The following is a 20,521-nucleotide window of genomic DNA, read 5'->3' as shown; positions in this document are numbered from 1 at the left end:
TGCTTTAGAGATAAAATTCGAATTTAAAACCTTTATTTTGATATCATGTCAAATTACCACTTGTCTCAACAGTCTAAAAAAAGTAAATTTAATCATTTAATTAATGTTCTAACATTGCAATACAAACTCTAAAATTATAAAAAAATTCTAAGCAAGTCGCAATCAATCAAAAATTGCTTCTCTTTTTTTTTTTCTTTGGCGTAACGAATTAGTTGTAAGCAATATTGATTGGGATTCAGAAATTGGTATATAATTGAAAGAATTTAGGCTCTTGCTCACCTGAGATATTGAAGATAAACACTCATTTATACATTAAACATTTGGACATTTCCTAAAACAAGCCACGACACACTGTTTCATAACATAGTTGAAGAGTAGCAAAAACGTACTTGAAAATACGGTGACAAATAGACTGCATATGATTGGATGAAGCAAAGGGTCTTACAAAAATGGGAGACAAATTGAGTACAAACATAATAAAAATTATCACAAGCATCAATCCAATCTAAACCCAGACTTGATTTTTCCCTTTCCTTCTAGATATTCATTACATCAAAAATCACCCGGTACTTTTTCATGATCATCATAAAAGCCAATGCGTTTAGATGTTGTAATATTAGAACATATTCGTGAAGCCAAAGTATGCACAGCAGCAAGATATAGAGGTTCTTTGTATTAAGGAAAGAAGACATAACAGCGACTTCATTATGTATTACACTCCCCACAAACGACTACCGCCTCAAGCTCTCCACTATGTAGTCCGCATAGAGGTTCCTTCACACAAAAAAGAAGATAAATGAAATCAGAAAACCATAATAGATGCACATAAAGATTCTTGACATGAACCAAAAAGGAATAAACTAAGAGTAAATTGTTCACGATTTCCTTTTAAGATTTCCTAAGAGTATTGGTCACACTTTTAAGATTCCCCAAGAGTCCTAAAAGATTACCTTGTTTGGTCGTAGTTAAGTGGAGAGAATCCAGATATCTAAGAGAATATGAATCCACATTTTCCATATGTTTTTATTATTAATAAGACGCTATACCTTTCTCATACGCCCGCTAAATCATAATCCTCAATCCTTAAAAAACTCACTCTCCATTGTATAAATCGTTATTATATAACAAAAGTTTTAATTTGTTGTAGTTATTTTTTTAGTGCCTACTTTTTGGATTCTATTGTGACCATTTGTAAAATTTGTATACAAAAGTGAGAAACTATTTTATTCCATTACAAACTTCTATGAACGTAAAATCTGTGTACAAAACTGAGGAACTATTTTATTCCACAAAAAAATGGAAATAAACAAGTTATTTGGTTATATATATATATATATATATATATATATATATATATATATATAATCAAATAATACACACTTTATATATTGGGAAATAAAAGACAAAAACCAAGGTTTATATATAGTTTTTCTTTCCTATCATTTTTTGTTTTATTTTAAATAATTTTGTATGAAAAAATAAGGATATTTTGGAAAGAATAAATAATTTATGCCTAGAAGAAAACCAAACATGGGAATTAAATATTTTTGGGAATCCCATCAGATTCCTAATCATTTTTGAATATGTGAATAGTCACATCCTTGGGAATCCAGATTCCCAAGCATCATATTCCTGAAAATGTGTATGCTAGAGAATGTTAGATTCCACTAACCAAATGCCAAGGAAAAGTAATTATAAAATCCTGGCATCTTTTTTTTTTTTTTTTGACATGTCCGCACAAGAGGGGGGGAAAGGGATTCAAACTAGTGACCTCTACTTCATTAAATGTGGTCCCAGCTGATTGAGCTACCTCTTTGGGACTCCTGGCATCTTTCTTATTTTAACATTTAAATCAATTGCCCAAAAATGAAAACAGAAATTGGAATATTTTTTAAATAAAAAATATTGAAGCAATATTTTCTCATAATTTAGATTATTATATTATTACTATCAATTCCATTTCAGATTGACCAATTTAATTAGCAGAAGAAACATTAAAAGACGAAACCAGGCACTTATCTGGTTGTGGGAATCCCCTCCCTCTCTTTCTGCTTGTGTATGTGCGTGTGTGCATCAAAGTAAGGTGAGAGATTATCGCTTACATGGAGTACTGGATTGCATCATAGGCAGCAGAGGCAGGCAGAAAGTCATTAACTGCAACTTCCTTGTTCTCATTTTTCTTGTCTGATTACTTTGTCAAGGAACAACTAAATGTCATTCCGTAGGCATTACAGAAAAAAAGGACCATTATACACCGTTAGGTATGTTAGCAGATGTTCATAATTAGTGCTTGCTAAAAAATGGAACTCGGAAAGGATACAGTCTTCAAAGAAGCGGCGGATCTCAGCCAAACGATGTGGTGGGAGCTCCTTGATATCATTGTAGTGTCGGTACTCAGGATCATCAGCACAAACAGCAATTATCTTGTCATCTTTCTCACCCTGCGTAAATCAAAATTAACACCCTTTGAAGGATTGAAAAAAAAAAAAACCTTTTTTTTTTTAGGTCTGAGGAATATTTACCTGATCAATCATAGGCATCAGGCCTATAGCTTTAGCCCGAAGAAAGCATCCTGGAAGAACTGGCTCCTGTCAAATGGTTGGAAAGCTATAACATATCAGACAGGTTCAACATTACAACTTCCTAGAACACAGCCGTAGTACATACTCCAATGGTTCTCAGTGCTACTCAAGTTTGAATGCCTTGAACAAACAAACTTGTTAGACGGCTAAATTCTTTCAAGCATATAGAGAAACATGGATGTGCTACTCACCGAAACATGCATGTAGAGAAGAGATTTTGACAATTGCTACAGGGATGTGCATACCTGCATGATAATCAAGACATCCAAGGGATCATTGTCCTCACAAAGAGTACGAGGAATGAAGCCATAGTTGTGTGGGTACACAACTGATGAGTAAAGCACACGGTCAACCTGCACATTTTTGTACAATTTAGAAACCGATTTACATACAAGGAGAACAATAAAAAAGGCTTAGCACACATCATTACCTTGATCAATCCAGTTTTCTTGTCGAGTTCATATTTCACCTTGCTTCCTTTACTTATTTCAATCACCTGAATGAATTAACCATCGACAAGAACAATGGTAAAGTCCAAAAGCTGAATGTTAAACAATATTTTACCGAATATCTTGTCAAATTTTCCCTTAATCTTCTGGAATAATAAGAATTTGAACAGCTAAAATCTATGACAGTTTAGAAAGTAATATAAAACTGCATACATAAAGTAAAATGCAAAACTGTATGGAGTAGATTATCAAAAGAAACGAGATAAATCAACAATATTACGGTTCCGGACAATTATGGTTTTAATCTAACTTGTCTCTCGAAGTTATTCTAATTTCATAGTTACGAATAGAAATATAAGACACATCTTCAGATAGATCAGAGGGCTACGTTTTGCAGATTATGTTATGCAGCGTCACACACAATAATGGCAGAAATCAAGATGTTTCTTTATATATTGATTTTCATGTCATACATGAATGTAACAGTGGTCACAATCAGGCATGTGGGAACCACATCAACCTCAGTCTGTTGCATTGGTGGTTGAAAATTTGTGGATATGTGGCTCCAGGGTTTGGTGCTTTTGTTATGTGTGCAACTCAGTATTGCTTTTTTTATTTTGCAATTGACCTTCAACAAAGTCAAAATGATTGACAGTTACTAAAAAGTTACGTGGTATTAAAATTTTTTAAAATGGTCCACTTGGTAAATTGTCCGTAGAAGCTAGGGGCCACATCATTAGCTTAGAAAAGGATTTTTTGTTGTGAACAAGAAAAGAACATATTGTTTCTTCTAATAATTGGGGGGGGTGTTTGGATGGGGCTTCTCCCCCCAGCCAGGGGGTTCCTCCAACAGTTATATACCAATAATTCCTATGATACAAACCGATTAAATGGTAAGAAAGGTTCAGAATGCTTACGCAGTTGAACACGGTTGGAGCTCCAGGTCCTGTTTGAAATGAAAAGAAGGTTATATGATAGGTTTGCCACATTGATTAAACAGAAATAACAACCAAGTATACACTACGCATGGATTACTGTGACATTGCATACCTATCTCAAGATCATGCCAAGGGTGTGCAGCAGCAGACCTCCTGGTCATGGACGAAAGAATCCTCTCATTAAGAGGTGGATGAGGGGCATGATGACCATGATGAACATCGGGAGTGGGAGTTTTGTTCGGAGTTTCAATTGGTGGAACCATAGCTGCAAGCTGAAAAACATGCAGCAATTTCAAAATGTAGCTACATTGATATAAAAAAGCCAAAAATGCATCTTTCTAGAAATTATTGTTCAAGCCACATCATCATAGGAGTCTAACATAAACAATATTCTCAAAGTTTATGTCCCACGGGCATTGGTGTAAATTACGGAAACAGCATAAACAAGAAATGCCAAATAAACTCTTTCAGTGATGACAGAAGCCCCATCTGATTAACAACATTTGTAATAAGTAATGAAAGAGATGCTTAATACTTAATGCGGAATAAAGACATTTGTGCAAACCACATATTGCCGTTTGTTAACTTTTATTTATTTCAAATTGAATCTTAGAAGAACGGAAGTAGTCCACAATTTGTCTATTTGACAGTTCCCAATTACTAGATCACACGTAATATTATATACGCGTTTACATATATTATATATGCGTTTACACATAAGATTCCAAAATATAACAGGAGCAACTAACAGTCAAGCAGAAACGACAAAAAATATACAGAAAAGAAATAAGAATTTTTGCTGATCTTGTACATCCACAGGCCCAAACATGATATTCTTGAAGGCATTGTTTGGCTAGCATTTTACGCGTTATTTCTGTCAAAACGCTTATCTAACATTTTCAAATTTCAAAAATCAATATCAAGATCACATAGAACGAAAGCATTATGTACATCCCCTAAGCTTCTGGATCCAAATGACTCTTCGGTGAGCATCTAATTGACTAATAACGTAATGTAGGCATTCATGCACCGACAGCGGCAGAAAATGAAAAAATGAAAAGAAAATTCAGTTTCTTGAACGTAAATGCGCAGAAACAATTGCATTTCGAAAAACGTAACAGAAAAACGTAACATCCACAAAACAGGAACAGATCTGCCAAAGTCGAATACGCAATCCGCACCAAAAATGGCGACGAACAGTTCAGAGTTTCCTTCAACAGTCAAATAAATATAAAAGTGAAAACCGCTGAAGCTCAAAATCCAAGCAACTCGCCTAAAAAAAAACAAAACTCTGAAATTCAACGGAAAAACACACTTTTTTTTTATTGGTAACCAACGGCCACACACACACAGAGTTTGCCATATCACACACCACGAATGAGAACGGACCAATCGGATCCATAAGCAAAAACAAAATCGGGGGCAAGAGCAAATAAATTCACAAAAGAGGAACCACAGAACCCTGGATAACGGCGATCTACGACTCGGAAGCCAGAACCTGAAACGTACCTCAAGTGGCTCAAATCCTGTTTCCAGTTCTGCTTCCAGCTCTGCTTTCGAACGAAGCCTCACAAATGAAGCTTAAAGAACAGGCACAGATCTCGAGGGAGAGGGAGAGGGAGAGGGAGAGATATAGAGAGAGAACGGAGAGCGAAAGAGATGGTGATGCCCTAGTCTGAGGGAAGGGCGCTTAAGTAGAGGAAAGCAGAGGAGAGCTGTACGCGTTCCCGCTCTCTTTCCTCTTTGCCATTTAAAGACGGAAAGGAAGGGAGACTCAGGATAGCGACACAGAGAGAGAGAGAGACAGAGGGAGAAAACGGAAAATTCCCCAACGTTTCAATGTTGAGAAATGCTTAAGGAATCCGTATATTCTGCCGCAACAAAATATCGTGGCTCCAGCTGTTCGCCGGTGCGCTACGCGTTTCGCTCTGATTGGGCAGCGGGTGGAATGAAGTTGGGGCCCGCTCGGGACTGAGACGGAGTTCCTAACGGTCGTGAGGTGCAGTATGGTCCACCACGTTAGCGTTAGTCGGACGTTTATTTTGGACGATGAAAAATTTCATTAACAAAAGTGTGGTGGCGGTGACGTGTGAGTGGGTGCATCCATCCCCAGTGGGTTCGCAACAAGCGCCAAGCTCAGAGATTGCCACGTTAGCATCTGACTCATCAACACATTGGATCTCAAAGCACTATATCCACTATCATGGTGGGCCACTTGACCTTTTACCCCTATGTTTTATTGGCTAGAATCGTAAGGAACAAGTCCGATACCAATCACACACGTAAACTTACAATCCAGTGATTTTTTAATTTATTTATTATTATTATTATTTTTTTATCGTATAGAATTTGTTCCATTACACTTTTAAAAAAGTAGCACAATTTTCGCATGAACCCACAATAGGTGCAAAGTCGGTAGGCATGTGGACGTGGCAATCAAGAGGTGGTCAGCTCAAGAAGAGATGTGTGATCGCGTCCACAGGGAAAGCAGGCTCAGCGGCGGAAGAAGTGGCATCGAAGCAACCTCAACCAATGAAGGCGTATCAATTCCTCTTATCTTACCATGTGATCTGTGTAAGATCTGTGAGGGGAATGCCTATCCATTACTCTTCTTATAAGGTTGGCAGTGGCGCAAACTATATTCTATCTATCTATCTGACTTGAATGATCGAAACCTACCAGTCTTCTCAAATTTTAATCATACGACTTTTCTTGTATTACTTTTCTGAGTGGAAGTTAATTATCGTTTGTTTGTTGTTGTTTTGGTCGGTTCTCAAGGGTTTGAACATTGATCGTTTCTTCTCTGACCTGGACAATGGTCGAACCCGGTGGCGGTGGTTCCTGAAGGAAAGTGACCAAGGCAATTAATGGAGCCTTCATGGCCAGCCACTTACTATATATGATTTCTTCAATAATTGTGTTCATCTGTGATCTGTCGTCCTTTGCTAATCTGGACAAGAGTGTCTTGTTTCATAAATTTGTTTCCAACTGGTGCCGACAATGGCATTAGGATTTTCTTCATTTTAGGAAATAAGACATTTCATTATTTGGATTTTACGTACATTATTTAAAATTTGTAAATGACGTGGTAACATATATACCACTTTGCATTGTATATACAATAAGATGTAGCAAAATAAAATCGTAAATTTCTTAAAATTTTTTGTGGTATGCAAATTTATTATTCTGTGTATCCTTATAAAATTATATTTTTATCTTTAAATAAAAAATTAAATTAAAAAAAAAAAAAAATAGGTGGCCGACCACTTCAAAAAATAATTTTTTATGTCACACAGACATGTACTGAGATTGATTTAACACAAATCCAAACCATCAACTTAGTAATTTAACTAATGATTTATTTCTAGATTAAGAGACGGGGCTTAACTACCTCTCACTATACATTCATAAGTCCAATTTGAAGAAAATGTCATTATTCTTCTTCTTCCTGTTGATGATGCTATCATCACAAAGACTTGAAGAAAGACTTGTACTTGCAATTTGTTTTTCTTAAGCTCCGTTTGGCATTGGACAGTTGCTGTTTTGTGGACAAGAATTGTAACAAAAATTGATTGATGTGAAGAAAAAAAAAAAAGTTTGGTATAAAAAAATAAAAATATTTATTTTGTAATGATTTTTTTTATTTGAATAGTAATAAAAAGAGATTGATGTAATATAAAAATAAGAATATTGAAAATTAAAATTTTTAAATAAATAATAACAAGCTATTGCCGGGACTCGATTGCTATTGTGCATTTGTGTTTCATCAAAAAGTTCCTGCTTGCAATCTAACTGTGATTTTTGGTTTGAAAAATCAAGGAAAATAAATAAAAAATAAAAACAAAAAAGTTTGCTTCCAAGCAAAGATTTATGATTCAGAGTTTTTTTTTTTTTTTCTTCTAATTTTTATACTTTAATTGCCAAAATCATTCAACAGATTCGCATCGCTTGTTAGCTGTACCGTAACGTCGATCCAATTGAAATTTTAAATGAGAAAAATGTGGGGTTTTGCAATATTTATTATACACCAGAAATAAGACGTGGCACCGGAAAACGTGCATGACTTTCTACCTACATTAATCGTACGTGACATATCCATTTCCACCACCTATATAGAATATTCCATGTAATTTAAGGAATAATGCCACTCTAGCGCAATCCCACCTGTCTTTATTATTAATTGATAGTAAATTAGTAATACATTATGAAGTCATGAGTGATGGATGGGAATGCATTCACTTTTGATTTTACAAATGGAAGACTCGAGTCAATTCCATTAGGTAGACCAAAAATCAAATAACCAATTATCAATTGTCAGTTTACGTAATTTCTTGTTTTTAGATTCCTAAAGGGTTTTTTTTTTTTTTCCGACCCACGAGGTACGAAAATATGGGACAATGACGTATTGAATTTGGTTTTGAAATATTTTCTTGCGTTCACAAATGTAAACTTCTAGGCGTCCTCACTTAGAAGAATTACTTTATAAATGGAAAGTTTCAGTTTTTTTTTTTTAATTCTAACTACTTTCTTTTGACAATTCTTGAAATTCAAGTCAATCCAAAATAACAGGAATCTGGAAAGAAAACCCGTCCGTCCCGAAAGTGAAAGGCCGGCCGATTGCTTTGAACGAGGAGATGAAAATTGTTCCTGATTGTCATCCATAACCAGCGTCTAGATTATTATTATTATTATTAAACTCCCATAGATAAAAGTGACTAATGTTTTTATAATACGTCTTCTGTAGGTTGAAAGCGACAAAGGTGCCTGAAAAGGTGATATAATAAAACTATATATGTTATATAAGCCATGCATTTGGAAGAAAAATTAAAAAAAGGAATAGTAGAGCTGACCGACGCAGGGAAGTGGCTGGAAGCGGTAAGAAATTAAGGATTATCCATTGCATTGAGAAACAGTCCAGATGGATGTCTCTAGGTAGGTTAAATTAAATGCCCGCATGGCCAATGGTGATATTGCCATCGTGAAAAAAAAAAAACTATTATAAAGTGTACCGAATCATATTAAATGGAATGTAGGGATGGATAGATAAAATACACCGAAGGGGGCCGGGCGGTCTAGTGGCATTTATTGTATTTATTTTACTTTTGAGTAAACTAGCATAGTTATTTTAATTTTTGGGTCCATAATAGGTTGGATAAATTCTATAAACACTTGAATAAGCCATGCATTTTCATCCTATATAAATACATATATAAAGTTGGCCCATTAAACTTTATTAAGTCATAATTGAGAGATTAACGCCCTTTACATATACGACACAATAGGTTGTTGGGAGATGGCAAACCCATCGTCTAACAAAGAAAAGCGCTTGTGATTATTTTAACAGCATCTGGGCTAAGTTAAAGTGGGTGAAAGGTTTTCGGGTCAAATTTCGAAATGAAATGCTCTTGTGATTATTTTCACACCATCGACTTGGGTGCTGCTAGTACCATCGATGGAGCTAATTAAGCCAAGTTATGGTTAAACCGGTTTGATGGAGTGCTTGCGATTTCTTCGTCCATCTAAGGCCTTTCATGTGTTACTATGGTTATGCATAAATAGAGTATTTTTACCTTTTTTTTTAATTAAAAAAATATAATTTTAAGACCAATCATACCCAACATACTATATATATATGAAATACTATTCAAATTAAAAGGAACTGACACTGCCAACATACCCAACTGACTCCTCTCCCTGTTCTAATATTGACATGAGACATCCAGACATCCAACAACTCGACCTCAGATGCTATGGATTCAAAAGTATATGATAAATTATTTTGTAATAATTTAAATAGTATTAAAAAGAGAAAGCAGAAGGAAAAAAAAAATAAAAAATACTATCATGCAATTTTTATTTTTATTTTGAATGATTCTCATTATAAAATAAACCATGCTGGTATACCTATTTTGTTTCTATTTGTGATATATATGCTAATAAATTTGTTTTAACGTGTTACATGTGTGCAAGTGTTTTATCTCTTACCAATCACAATAATTTTATTTTATTTTTTTACATGTCCATACAAGGAAAATGAGAAGAAAATTCAAATTAGTGACCTCCGCTTCATAAGGCGTGATTCACAGTCGATTGAACTACCCATTAAAAAACAAAAAGGCGTGTACTTTCGTCGTCTTCTCCAGTACTTTTTTTTTTTTTTTGATATGTCCGCACAAGAGGGGGGAAGGGAATTCGAACTAATGACTTCCGCTTCATTAGGCGTGATCCCAGCCGATTAATCTACCTCTTGGAGACTTCTCCAGTACTTTTGGTTGAATATTAAAAGTTTAATTTTGTTCTCGGTATATTAATTTAAACCACACAACCAAATCAAGATAACAAAAGAAATATTCCCTATTTTATTCTGAGAATTACGTACTACACGGCAAAACATCAACAAAAGGAGGGACTTTTCAGGAAAGAAGAGGAGGCTCCTTACCGTGCGCAAAATGCCTTCCTTTTGGATTTTTTAAATTAAATCACGCAACCAGATACAGAGGATCTTGTGGATGTGGTTGTGGATAGGGACGGTGGTGATTGATCGTGCGCCGGAGATTCCAGGTCTTCACCTTCATATCATATGCATGCCTTAACCATTACGAAACGGATCATATCATGATTTCAAAAGCTATATAGAAAAAACAGAAAGCAAATGTTTTGGAAAGCTAAATCTAGGAGGAAAAAACCGAAATGAGTCCGTTCACGTGGTGAAACCCAAGGTCGGAAAATATTTTGTGTTGTCCTTTAACAGTAAAGGATGAGAATTTCTGTCGTTTACTTTCTTTCTCTTTTTCTTTTTTTAATAAAAAAAATAATAGCTAAATATTTTCTCATAAAAACAAGATTCAAAGGCCCCAAAAGCAAGCTACCAAGAAGAAAACAAGTCATTTTTATCATGTATAGCACAAATACCAAAACCAAAAGTGCAGCCACTATTTAAGTTCATCAATTTCTTTGGCTTTTGTCCATGTCTGCTTCATCCTTAACCGATCGAGTCGTTTATCTAACCACACCCAATAGACATCTTACTAGAGATGACTTTATTTCACCATATTCCAAGCGAATTACATCAATTTTATGTGGTTTAGAACATAGTCCACACTCATACTATAATTAACAACTTCAGTCATACACAAGTTCATGGGTTGATTTGGGTTGAATATTTTATGAAGTACTTTCTTTAAAGTTATTATTTTTAAAGTTTTTCTCAGTACACATTATCATCGTTTTTTTTTACTTTCAGAGCATAGATATTACCCAGTCTTAATATAATGCATCTTAGTAAACTTTACATTTATGTGAGCTATAATACTTTTACCTTGTCAGTGTCATCTGTATTTAACGGGTCTCCATTAGATAAAAGTACATAGAATTGTTTATCAAGGCATTCTCGAATTCTTTTGGCTATGCAATAACCTATGTAGTTATTATATAGGTGTTTCTTAATCTCATTTCCACTATATGTCCTTAAATTTATCCAAAGGTAATCACTTTGCATAGGATCGGCCATCATCTTGATCGAGAAAATAAATTCAACTTTGATTTCACCTCTCTCCACTAAAAAAGTATTAAAAAAATGAAGGTATAGGCAGGCTTCCAAAAGGTGGAGGCTACTCTACCTCCGATCGAGATAATAAATTCAACTTTGATTTCACCTTTCTCCACTTAAAAAATATTAAAAAATTAAAAAGGTAGAGACGGGCCTCCAAAGGGTGGAGGCTACCCCACCTCCAATCCATGTCGATCCCATCCACCATTGCATGGGGCAAGGGTGGAACTCCAAATCATGTGCAATGGGCACCACTTTTATCCCAAAAGCTTAAACTAATTGGCATGGATCCACTTATGTATATTAACCACTCTCATTCTTTATAATTTTTTAATGTGGAATTCAAACCTCACAATTATATATATATATATATATATATATATATATATATATTTCAAAACTTAAAACTAAAAAAATTATCAAACAAATGTATTTCCTAAAAGATGCAAAGCAATGAGTTTTAACCCAACAAGCAAAAGATGCAGGCACTGATCGAGGCTTGCTTGGTGCACGACTAAACCAAGTATCATTGAACCATGATATCACCTACTTATTTAGTTAATTCATTTACATTTAATCATGTATTACTCATATTTCCAAAAGTACTATATGTGACATCAGGTAAATAATTACAGAAACACATGTGCTCACTCACAACTGTTCAAGGAAAAAAAAAACTGTATAATAATTATAAATTAAAAGGACCTTATTTCTATGACTTAGAACATATTTAATTATGATATTTTATATATTTCCACATCAAATGAAAAAAAAAAATCTTCAACATATATATACAAACATATACGCACATGCATACACATGTAAATGCATATACTATCAATAAAATATGTACTTTTTATTATGAAAAGATTATTGGATGAATTATTTTTATTTATTTCTTAAACATAACAAGTAATTAATATTAAAAATATATTTTTATTTAGTTTTATCACCATTCTAACTTGATTGGATCGATGCCTAAACTGAGTTTAATACTATGCACTCAAACCAACCCCGATGGAGCGGCACAGGTGGATCCAAGATCTTTGTACATACCCATATTAGCGTGTTTATGTATTTTCGTTTTTGCTCTTGGTCTTTGAGGTGATGAGGGATAGTTTCGGTATGAGGGGTTATTTCTCACAACATATAAAATAAAGTTTTAAGGAACTTTGGGTTACTTATATCTTAGATCTAGTATACTTTTGAAAGCCGGAGCATATCTGTTTCATAAGAAAAGATAAGTTGTGCATGGGTTAGTGAAGACTGCTGTTATAAATAGTTTTTGATTGTGAGATTTTGCTGATTGTATCTATAATATTGTATTAACATAGTTTTGGGCTATGTTATGTAAGAGCATTATGCTCTAGAATGTTAGAGTTGTTATACTCTAAATCTTATTTTGAATGAAGTACAAAATATTTATTGTTAAAAAAAAAAAACAAGTGTATTGATTGAAAAATTATTCATGTAGGAGCACACCACACTAGCTTATTTTTGGTAGGAGAGATCACAAAATTCTACTTAAGGTAAAAGATATTACAAATTACAAATACTTTTTTCGGAATATTTATTAACAAGAAGATGGTATTTAAATATAATAAGATTGGATGACACCTAAATTGATAATAACTCCTAATTGATCATAATCCTAATTTTAAATAACATAATTCTAATTAGTTTGAATTCTATTTCAGTATTTACCTCTAATATTATCCCTAACATGAGGTTTATCATCTAAGTGTCTATTTAGTTTAACAGATTCGCAACCCATGATTTGAAAAAAAAAAAAAAAAAAACAGTGATTTTAAAGTGCAGTTTTAAAAATATGATTTGCACATCAATTTTACTGGAATTAAAAAATAAAAAATAAAATTTAGAAGCTGTTTGGTAGCTTATTTGGAAACAACGATTTTTTTGTTAACAAAACAGCAAAACAGCATGACTTTTTCTTAGTGGTCCTTAGTGTAAACACGTGTACCCATAGTCTATATTGTAAATAGGACTTGCAATTTAACCGTGACTTGCAAACTCAGCACGAATCTGACATTTAATTTTAAGGTTATGGTTTAGGTTAAATGAGTTTAGGTCATAAACAGGTCATTTGTTTAATAAACGTGTCACACATGTCAACTCGCAGGTTTGTGAGTTTACTCATTTATATATTTATTTTTTAAAGTAAATATTTGATGATAATGGTAAAACTTAAAAAAAAAAAAAAAAAACCTCACATTCAAGTCGTTTGAGTTGTGTCACTTGTTAAATTAGCGTGCCGTATTTGGGTTGACATGATTGAATCGTTTATTAAACAGGTCGGATTCGTGTCGGCCTAAACAGGTTGACGGGTCAAGTGGAGTAAACCTGAACTAGATAAGCCAACCCGATTTACTAGGGGTGTCAACCCGATTCGGTTTCTCGGTTTTTGGCCAAAACCGGAACCAGAACCGGAGTACCCCGGTTCTCGATTTTGGGAAACCGGAACCGGAACTGAGACCCCGGTTAGTAGGGGTTCCGGTTACTGGCCAGTTTCGATTTTACCCGGTTCGGTAACCGGTTTTTGAGGAAAATTAGTTTTTAGGCTTATTTTAGGTATTGGGCTAAAATAAACCCTTTTTTTTTTTTTTTTTTCATAAGTTAGCTCATTTAAAAAAATATATATATATTAGTCTTTTGTCTAAATTAAAGAGGCTTTGTTGTGATTGTTCTAAATAATTAAAAAATAAACTTAAAAAAGTCCAAAAATCCTAAAAAATCAATGTTTTTGCCTATATGGGCCTTAGAAATAAAAATTCAATTTTTAAAAATATCCTAAAAATTATTTTAAATTAGGTACATAAATAAAACATTAAAACAATAAAAAGTAAAAATGGAGAAGTGAAATGAAGAAGAGGACTAAAGGAGAAAATGGAGAAGAGGAGGGGCTTGAGGCATGATGTGAGAAAAGAAGATGAAGGGACTTAGGGGAGAAGTGAGAACCGGAGATGGGAGACCTAAACCTAAGCGTAAAAAAATTAAAAAAAATTAATATATATAAGATAATAATATATAAATATTATTTAATAAAATATAAACTCGGTTCCGGTTTTCCCGGGAAAACCGGGTACCGGAACCGGGGTACCCGGTTTTTGAAATTTTCAAACCGGAACCGGAATCGAGTCTCCGGTTTCCCGGTTTTCGGTTTTCCAGTTTCATAATTTTCCGATAATTTTTGACACCCCTATGATTTACAACCCCAAAGTAACCAGACAAAACGGTGCCGTTCCCGCACCCTCTTTGCGTGAAGCACGTCGTCGTCCCATCTCCTCAACGAACAAAACAACAACACGTCGCTTCACTAACCTCCCTACAGATTCTTTAGCATAGTACCACCACCGATGCTGTTGACGAGTCCATTTCGACCGTTAGATTGACCCAGACCTCAATGCACCCATAACCCAACGGCTCAAAGCCCTCTCCCACACCTTAAAATAGTTAAACGCACCCTTTCCCAAAACTTTCTCTCACATTTTTCAACGGCCGACCGGTGCTGACGTACCAGGGACGCTTCCCTCCTCTTTTCTCTCATCTCCGTAGATCTCATTCTTCCGCTTCCTGATCTGGTATTTCCTTTTCCACAATTGTCCTTCAAATTTTTCAAATTTGAAGTTTCACTTTTTTATTTTTCGTTGTTTATTTGATTATTTACTCGGAGGGATTTCGCTGTTTAGGGTTAGCTTTGTTTTTCTCTCCGCGAATAGTTTTCGATGGCCGCTCCACCTGTTAGAGCTCGAGCCGATTACGATTACCTCATAAAGCTCCTTCTGATCGGCGACAGCGGTATGATTTTACATTTCTGCCCTTCGAAATCCCTCATTTACTTGTTTGAATCGATTGCAAATCTATTTCGTTTCGAATTAAGAAAAAAAAAAAAAAGAGGTTATGTTTAAGACCTGTTTTGATTATGCTTCTTTTGAGCTTAATATGAACGATTTTCACGGATTTTTTTTTTTGGTTTGGTTTGATTGTAATTTCAACTTTAGCCCTGAAATTATGTGGATCCTTGATATGTGGTGTGCGGCTATAAAGAGTGATATTATGATCATTAGAGGCTCTAATTTTACGTTTATGTTTGTTTTGAGGTTTACCTTTGCATCTTGTTCATATCAAGTTAGGATCCTGAATACTTTACTTGTTATGTGACGTGGCAGGTGTGGGTAAGAGTTGCCTTCTTTTGCGTTTCTCAGATGGATCCTTTACTACGAGTTTTATTACAACGATTGGGTAAGAGTATTGGGAATTTTCCTTTTGTTTCTCCATAATTGGCATCTGATATTACTCGGTTGGATTTTATTTGACAGAATTGATTTTAAGATAAGGACCATAGAGCTTGATGGCAAACGAATCAAATTGCAAATTTGGGATACTGCTGGTCAAGAGAGGTTTCGAACGATTACAACAGGTTAGTATCTTGCCTTTAAGGTGATATGGAGTAGGGTTGTAAATGTACTCTTAAGCAATTTTTATGGGTCTTGAACACATTATGAATGATGTAGTTATATATCGCATTTGTTTGGGGTTGTCAAAAGGTTTGAAAGACATGAGTTTGTTTATCTAAGTTGGTACAAGAGTGATCGTCAAAGCTCACAAGTCACAATTGTGTTACTTTTCATATGCATTCAAACAACATGTTTTTAAAGAGAAATAGCATGTTTTGTTATGATATGACTAGCAGGAGCTTATCAGCAATTGGAATTGGTGTAATGATTTTGACTTATCAGCGATAGGCTGACATTGTTATTGGTCTGTTCTGTCAAAAGCAGGAGGACAAAGGCTTAGAATGTTATGTGGGTGTACTGTAAAGTACTTGAGCCTTTTAACTTGGTTGTGTTATTTATTTATTTATTTTTCTAAGTAAAAGGATTTCATTAAAGACAAAAGGGCGCACCCAAGTACACAAGAAGTATACAAGATAAACACCTAAACAAAAAAAAGGAAAGAGAAAAAAAGAGTCATGAAGACTATAATGTGCAAACAATCGTAAACAACTATACACTAAAAAGGGTATGGAAAAAATGAGGCATTTAGCTCCGCCACCGTCTTCAAAGCTCCGATCATTTATTTCTCTCCAAATGCGTAACATCAAACAGAGTGGGATCATTTTCCACAAAGCTTCATTTTGAGAATTACTGATCTTCCTTCTCCAACAAGTAAGGATATCTCTCACCCAAGTATGACCCATGCTAAGCCAAAAAGATTGAAGATAGAGTACCGTAAGGCACTAGCTATCTTGCAATGGAGCAAGAGGTGGTCAACAGTTTTTCAACTCTTCTTACACATGTAGCACCAATCTACTATAATGATTTTCTGCTTTCTTAAGTTTTCCACTATGAGGATCTTACCTAAATTGGTGGACTGAGCAAAGAAAGCCACTCTCAATGGGACCCTGCTCTGCCAAATACACCTCAAAGGGAAAGGTTTGCTATCATGGGGGATTAAGATGTTATAGGATGATTTTACATCAAACAACCCTTTCTTGGAGGGGTTCCAACAAAGCTTATCAACACCGTCCAATTCTAGCTTAATGGAATATAGCTGATCGAAGAATGAGGAAAAAAATTCCAATTCCCAATCATGCACTGCTACAAAATCCATTAAGCTGAGCCATTAGGGAACTGAAAATGATCCGCCATAAAATCATCCCTAAGGCAAGAAATGTTATACAACTCCAAAAACACTGCCTTAAGAGGCCGTTCACCATAACACACATCGTGCAAAAAACTAATTTTGGAGTTGTCACCCACCTTGAAACTAGAACATTTGGAAAACTCATCCCAAAGACCCACCCTATAAGACCAAAAAACATCATTAGAGCACCACCCACCTCATTGACTTCCATATTTCACGCCCACTACCTTTCTTCATAGAGCCTCTCTCTCTCAAAGGAATAACACCATAGCCAGTTCCCTAGAAGGGCTCAGCTGAATAAGAGAGTTCTGAACACCCAATACCTCTTCAAAGATTGGAGAACATACATACCTTGGGCCAACTTACTAGAATAAATTTGACCTCTTCACCCATACCTCCCCCACCAGAAATTCAGTTGTAGCTTCTCAAAAATTCGATTGGAAACCCTATTGGGAGGGGAAACAATAACAAGAAGTAGGTTGCAAGTTAGACAAAATGCTCTTGATTAAAGTAATCCTACCTCCTTTAAACAAGTGCAACCGCTTCTAGCCAGCCAAACAACGCCTAACCTTCTCAATAATGTCATTCCATATAGGTTTGGCTTAAAAGAAGCACCTAAAGGAAGATCAAGGTACTTCATAGGCAAGGGCGATACTTGCAACCCGAGATTCTAGCCAAACCTTCTTTGCTATCAATCAAACCTACATGAACCAATTCTAACTTAGCCAAATTGATCTTCAAGCCCGAAAGAGAGGTTCAAAATATAAGAACAAGCAACGCAAATGACAAAGGTGATCTAGGTTTGCCCTTTCACAAAAAAATTAAAGTGTCATCCACAAACAGAAGATGGAAGATATCAAACCCACCAACATCCTTTTCCCCACAGAGAAGCGATACTACAAACCCCCATTCACTGCAACAAAAATCATCATACTCAAAGTCTCCATAACATTGATAAACAACAGTAGAGATAGAGGGTCTCTTCTCTGAAACCACAGGTGCTATTAAAAAACCGGTGGGAGTGTTGTTCACCAAAATAGAAAAACACACCGAGGAGATACAATGAGCTATTCATGTGGACCATTTTCTCCCAGAACCCCTCCTCCTTAGCATGTATAGCAGAAGACTCCAATTTACATGATCATAAGCTTTGTCCAAGTCCAATTTGCAGAGCACACTTGGCTCCCCATATTTTATTCTACTATTAAGGCATTCATTAGCAATAAGAAATCTAGGATTTGCCTTCAGATGAAAGCATTATGCGACTTAGAAATAATCTTTTCCAAGACCATTTTTAGCCTGTTAATAGAACCTTGGCAATAATTTTGTAAAAGCGTACGAGGGTTATGTATATATGATTTTGCTCAATTCTAGCAGGAGCTGTGTTTTCTTAGATATTGTAGTGTTTTCAGAATTTATAGAGTATTTTGTTCAAGAATAGTACTTTTTTAGATATAAACAGACATTTTTCTGTAATTGATCATTTTTATTGACCTCCAAGTGTTTTCTTTCATGATTTGAAGTGTTAGAATCTTGACTAAGTTTCACTATCTTCTGCAGCTTACTATCGTGGAGCCATGGGTATTTTGCTCGTTTATGATGTCACTGATGAGTCATCTTTTAACAGTAATGTCTTCTTCCTTCACTGTTATTATTTCAAGTTTTGGAATGCATAATAACGTTTCTGGTTACAAATGATAGCTAGACTGATTTCTTTCCACATTCAGACATTAGGAATTGGATTCGTAACATTGAGCAGCATGCTTCTGACAATGTCAACAAGATACTGGTTGGTAACAAGGCTGACATGGATGAAAGCAAAAGGGTCTGTCCTCCTCCTCTCTATCTGTCTCTCTCACAGTGTGTGTGTGTGAGTGTGTCCGTGTGTCCGTGTGTATATGTTAGTTTCCCTGGCCATCATTGACGTTGACTTGACAAGGACCTATTTTTCAGGCTGTTCCTACCTCAAAGGGCCAGGCTCTTGCTGATGAATACGGCATCAAGTTCTTCGAGACTGTGAGGAAAATTTGTTGCTTATGTTAACTTGCAGAAACTGTTGGTTTTGTCTTTCTTTCCTTTTATCTTTTTATGCTAAAAAACCTGTGAATTACAGAGTGCAAAGACAAATTTAAACGTGGAAGAGGTATTCTTTTCAATAGCTAGGGATATTAAGCAAAGATTGGCAGATACTGACTCAAGGGCTGAGGTATAATTTGAACTTTGAAGTCACAAATGATGAAAAATAAATTAAATCTAAATGGGTTTTCTTGGGCACTGCTAAGGTCTTTCCATATTTATATGACTATCTCTATTTCTGGAAACAATTTACATTAAAAGTAAAAATCTACACATTTTACCCAGGCGCAAACAATTTCATCCCCTTTGTAATTTGTTCTAACAGACTTTTGGTTGTTGGATATTTTCAGCCACAGACAATTAAGATTAATCAGCCGGACCAGACAGCAGGAGCTGCTCAATCTACCCAAAGATCAGCTTGCTGTGGATCTTAAGCAAATCTTGTTGAAGATGGGATCACAGGGAACCATTTTAATGGGGAAAACTACTATATCTTTGATGCTTGTATTGTTCTCCCTGTTATTATTTTACAATCACTACTCATTTGGGCGTGAATGGCAGATCTTCGTATTTTGAGAAATCAGTTATATATTAGTTTGTTTTCCCTCGAAATTATTTTTCCTGAGTTTGATAGAATCTATTCTTTATTCTGATGTTGAGAGTTGATTACTAGAGCCTGCCTCTTTTCTTAACTAGTTTCTTGATGCCTCTTTGAACTGACTGATGTTGCGATGGTAGTAATGTCTTCCTACGGTTCTTGAAAACAGTGAGAAAAGAAGTTACTTTATCGCATTCTTTAGTATTTAAAGCATTTCCTTCCCCTTTGTATCAATTTCTTTTAATGTGATTCAATTTCTTCAGCTGGTTCTCTGGCAGAAGTAGGCAAAATAGCTACTGAAAATGTATAATTTTTTATTTTAGCTACTATTTCTTCATGCACATTTTAACAAATTTTTTATTTTACTATTTATTTTTAAAAAAATATTATTTTGTGTGGGAAATAGTGAAAGAAAGAGGAAAGAGAGTAAAAGGAAGAAAGTGAGACAAAAATAATAATAAGCAAAGTTTATAATGTGAATAGTGAATATGTTGATTAGCCTATTTACTATTCATACTAGAAGGAAGAATTGAAAATAGCTATTTTGCTGGAAAGGAAAAAATTTAGAAAAAAGTTGGGAGTTTCAATTGACTATACCCCACTTTTTTTTTCCTAATTAAAAAAGACAGGCGAATGAGATCAAGTGTAGCTATTTTACCTATTTG

At 34.9% G+C, this 20,521-nt stretch overlaps 2 protein-coding genes across 2 annotated transcripts; one reads left to right on the top strand and one right to left on the bottom strand.

The window, feature by feature from the left end:
• Positions 1 to 396: 396 nt before the first annotated feature.
• On the bottom strand, positions 397 to 5,751 carry LOC132191785 (soluble inorganic pyrophosphatase 4-like). The gene is made up of 9 exons (XM_059606882.1): positions 5,479 to 5,751; positions 4,082 to 4,241; positions 3,949 to 3,977; positions 3,013 to 3,078; positions 2,828 to 2,935; positions 2,523 to 2,588; positions 2,321 to 2,441; positions 2,103 to 2,184; positions 397 to 774 (listed from the first exon to the last, which is right to left on the bottom strand). Exons 2-9 carry the CDS (start codon positions 4,230 to 4,232, stop codon positions 732 to 734), a joined length of 666 nt encoding a protein of 221 aa, XP_059462865.1. The 5' UTR covers positions 4,233 to 4,241; positions 5,479 to 5,751; the 3' UTR covers positions 397 to 731.
• A 9,245-nt stretch (positions 5,752 to 14,996) lies between these two features.
• On the top strand, positions 14,997 to 19,896 carry LOC132191848 (ras-related protein RABE1c-like). Its single transcript, XM_059606961.1, has 9 exons — positions 14,997 to 15,117; positions 15,226 to 15,334; positions 15,706 to 15,778; positions 15,856 to 15,956; positions 18,743 to 18,808; positions 18,910 to 19,007; positions 19,136 to 19,198; positions 19,296 to 19,388; positions 19,609 to 19,896. Exons 2-9 carry the CDS (start codon positions 15,262 to 15,264, stop codon positions 19,690 to 19,692), a joined length of 651 nt encoding a protein of 216 aa, XP_059462944.1. The 5' UTR covers positions 14,997 to 15,117; positions 15,226 to 15,261; the 3' UTR covers positions 19,693 to 19,896.
• Positions 19,897 to 20,521: the final 625 nt, after the last annotated feature.

This window comes from Corylus avellana, chromosome ca9 (genome assembly GCF_901000735.1).
Source record: "Corylus avellana chromosome ca9, CavTom2PMs-1.0".
NCBI classification, from domain to species: Eukaryota; Viridiplantae; Streptophyta; class Magnoliopsida; order Fagales; family Betulaceae; genus Corylus; species Corylus avellana.
This window is presented reverse-complemented; position numbering and strand designations above follow the sequence as displayed.

Coding starts and splice junctions, on each gene's coding strand:
- LOC132191785 (XM_059606882.1), bottom strand. CDS start 4,232: ATGGTTCCACCAATTGAAACTCCGAACAAAACTCCCACTCCCGATGTT. Junction 2,442..2,522: donor TGATGCCTATGATTGATCAG/GTAAATATTCCT, acceptor TGATTTACGCAG/GGTGAGAAAGATGACAAGAT. Junction 775..2,102: donor GATGCAATCCAGTACTCCAT/GTAAGCGATAAT, acceptor TTTTGTGTGAAG/GAACCTCTATGCGGACTACA.
- LOC132191848 (XM_059606961.1), top strand. CDS start 15,262: ATGGCCGCTCCACCTGTTAGAGCTCGAGCCGATTACGATTACCTCATA. Junction 15,335..15,705: donor CCTTCTGATCGGCGACAGCG/GTATGATTTTAC, acceptor GTGACGTGGCAG/GTGTGGGTAAGAGTTGCCTT. Junction 19,389..19,608: donor ATACTGACTCAAGGGCTGAG/GTATAATTTGAA, acceptor GGATATTTTCAG/CCACAGACAATTAAGATTAA.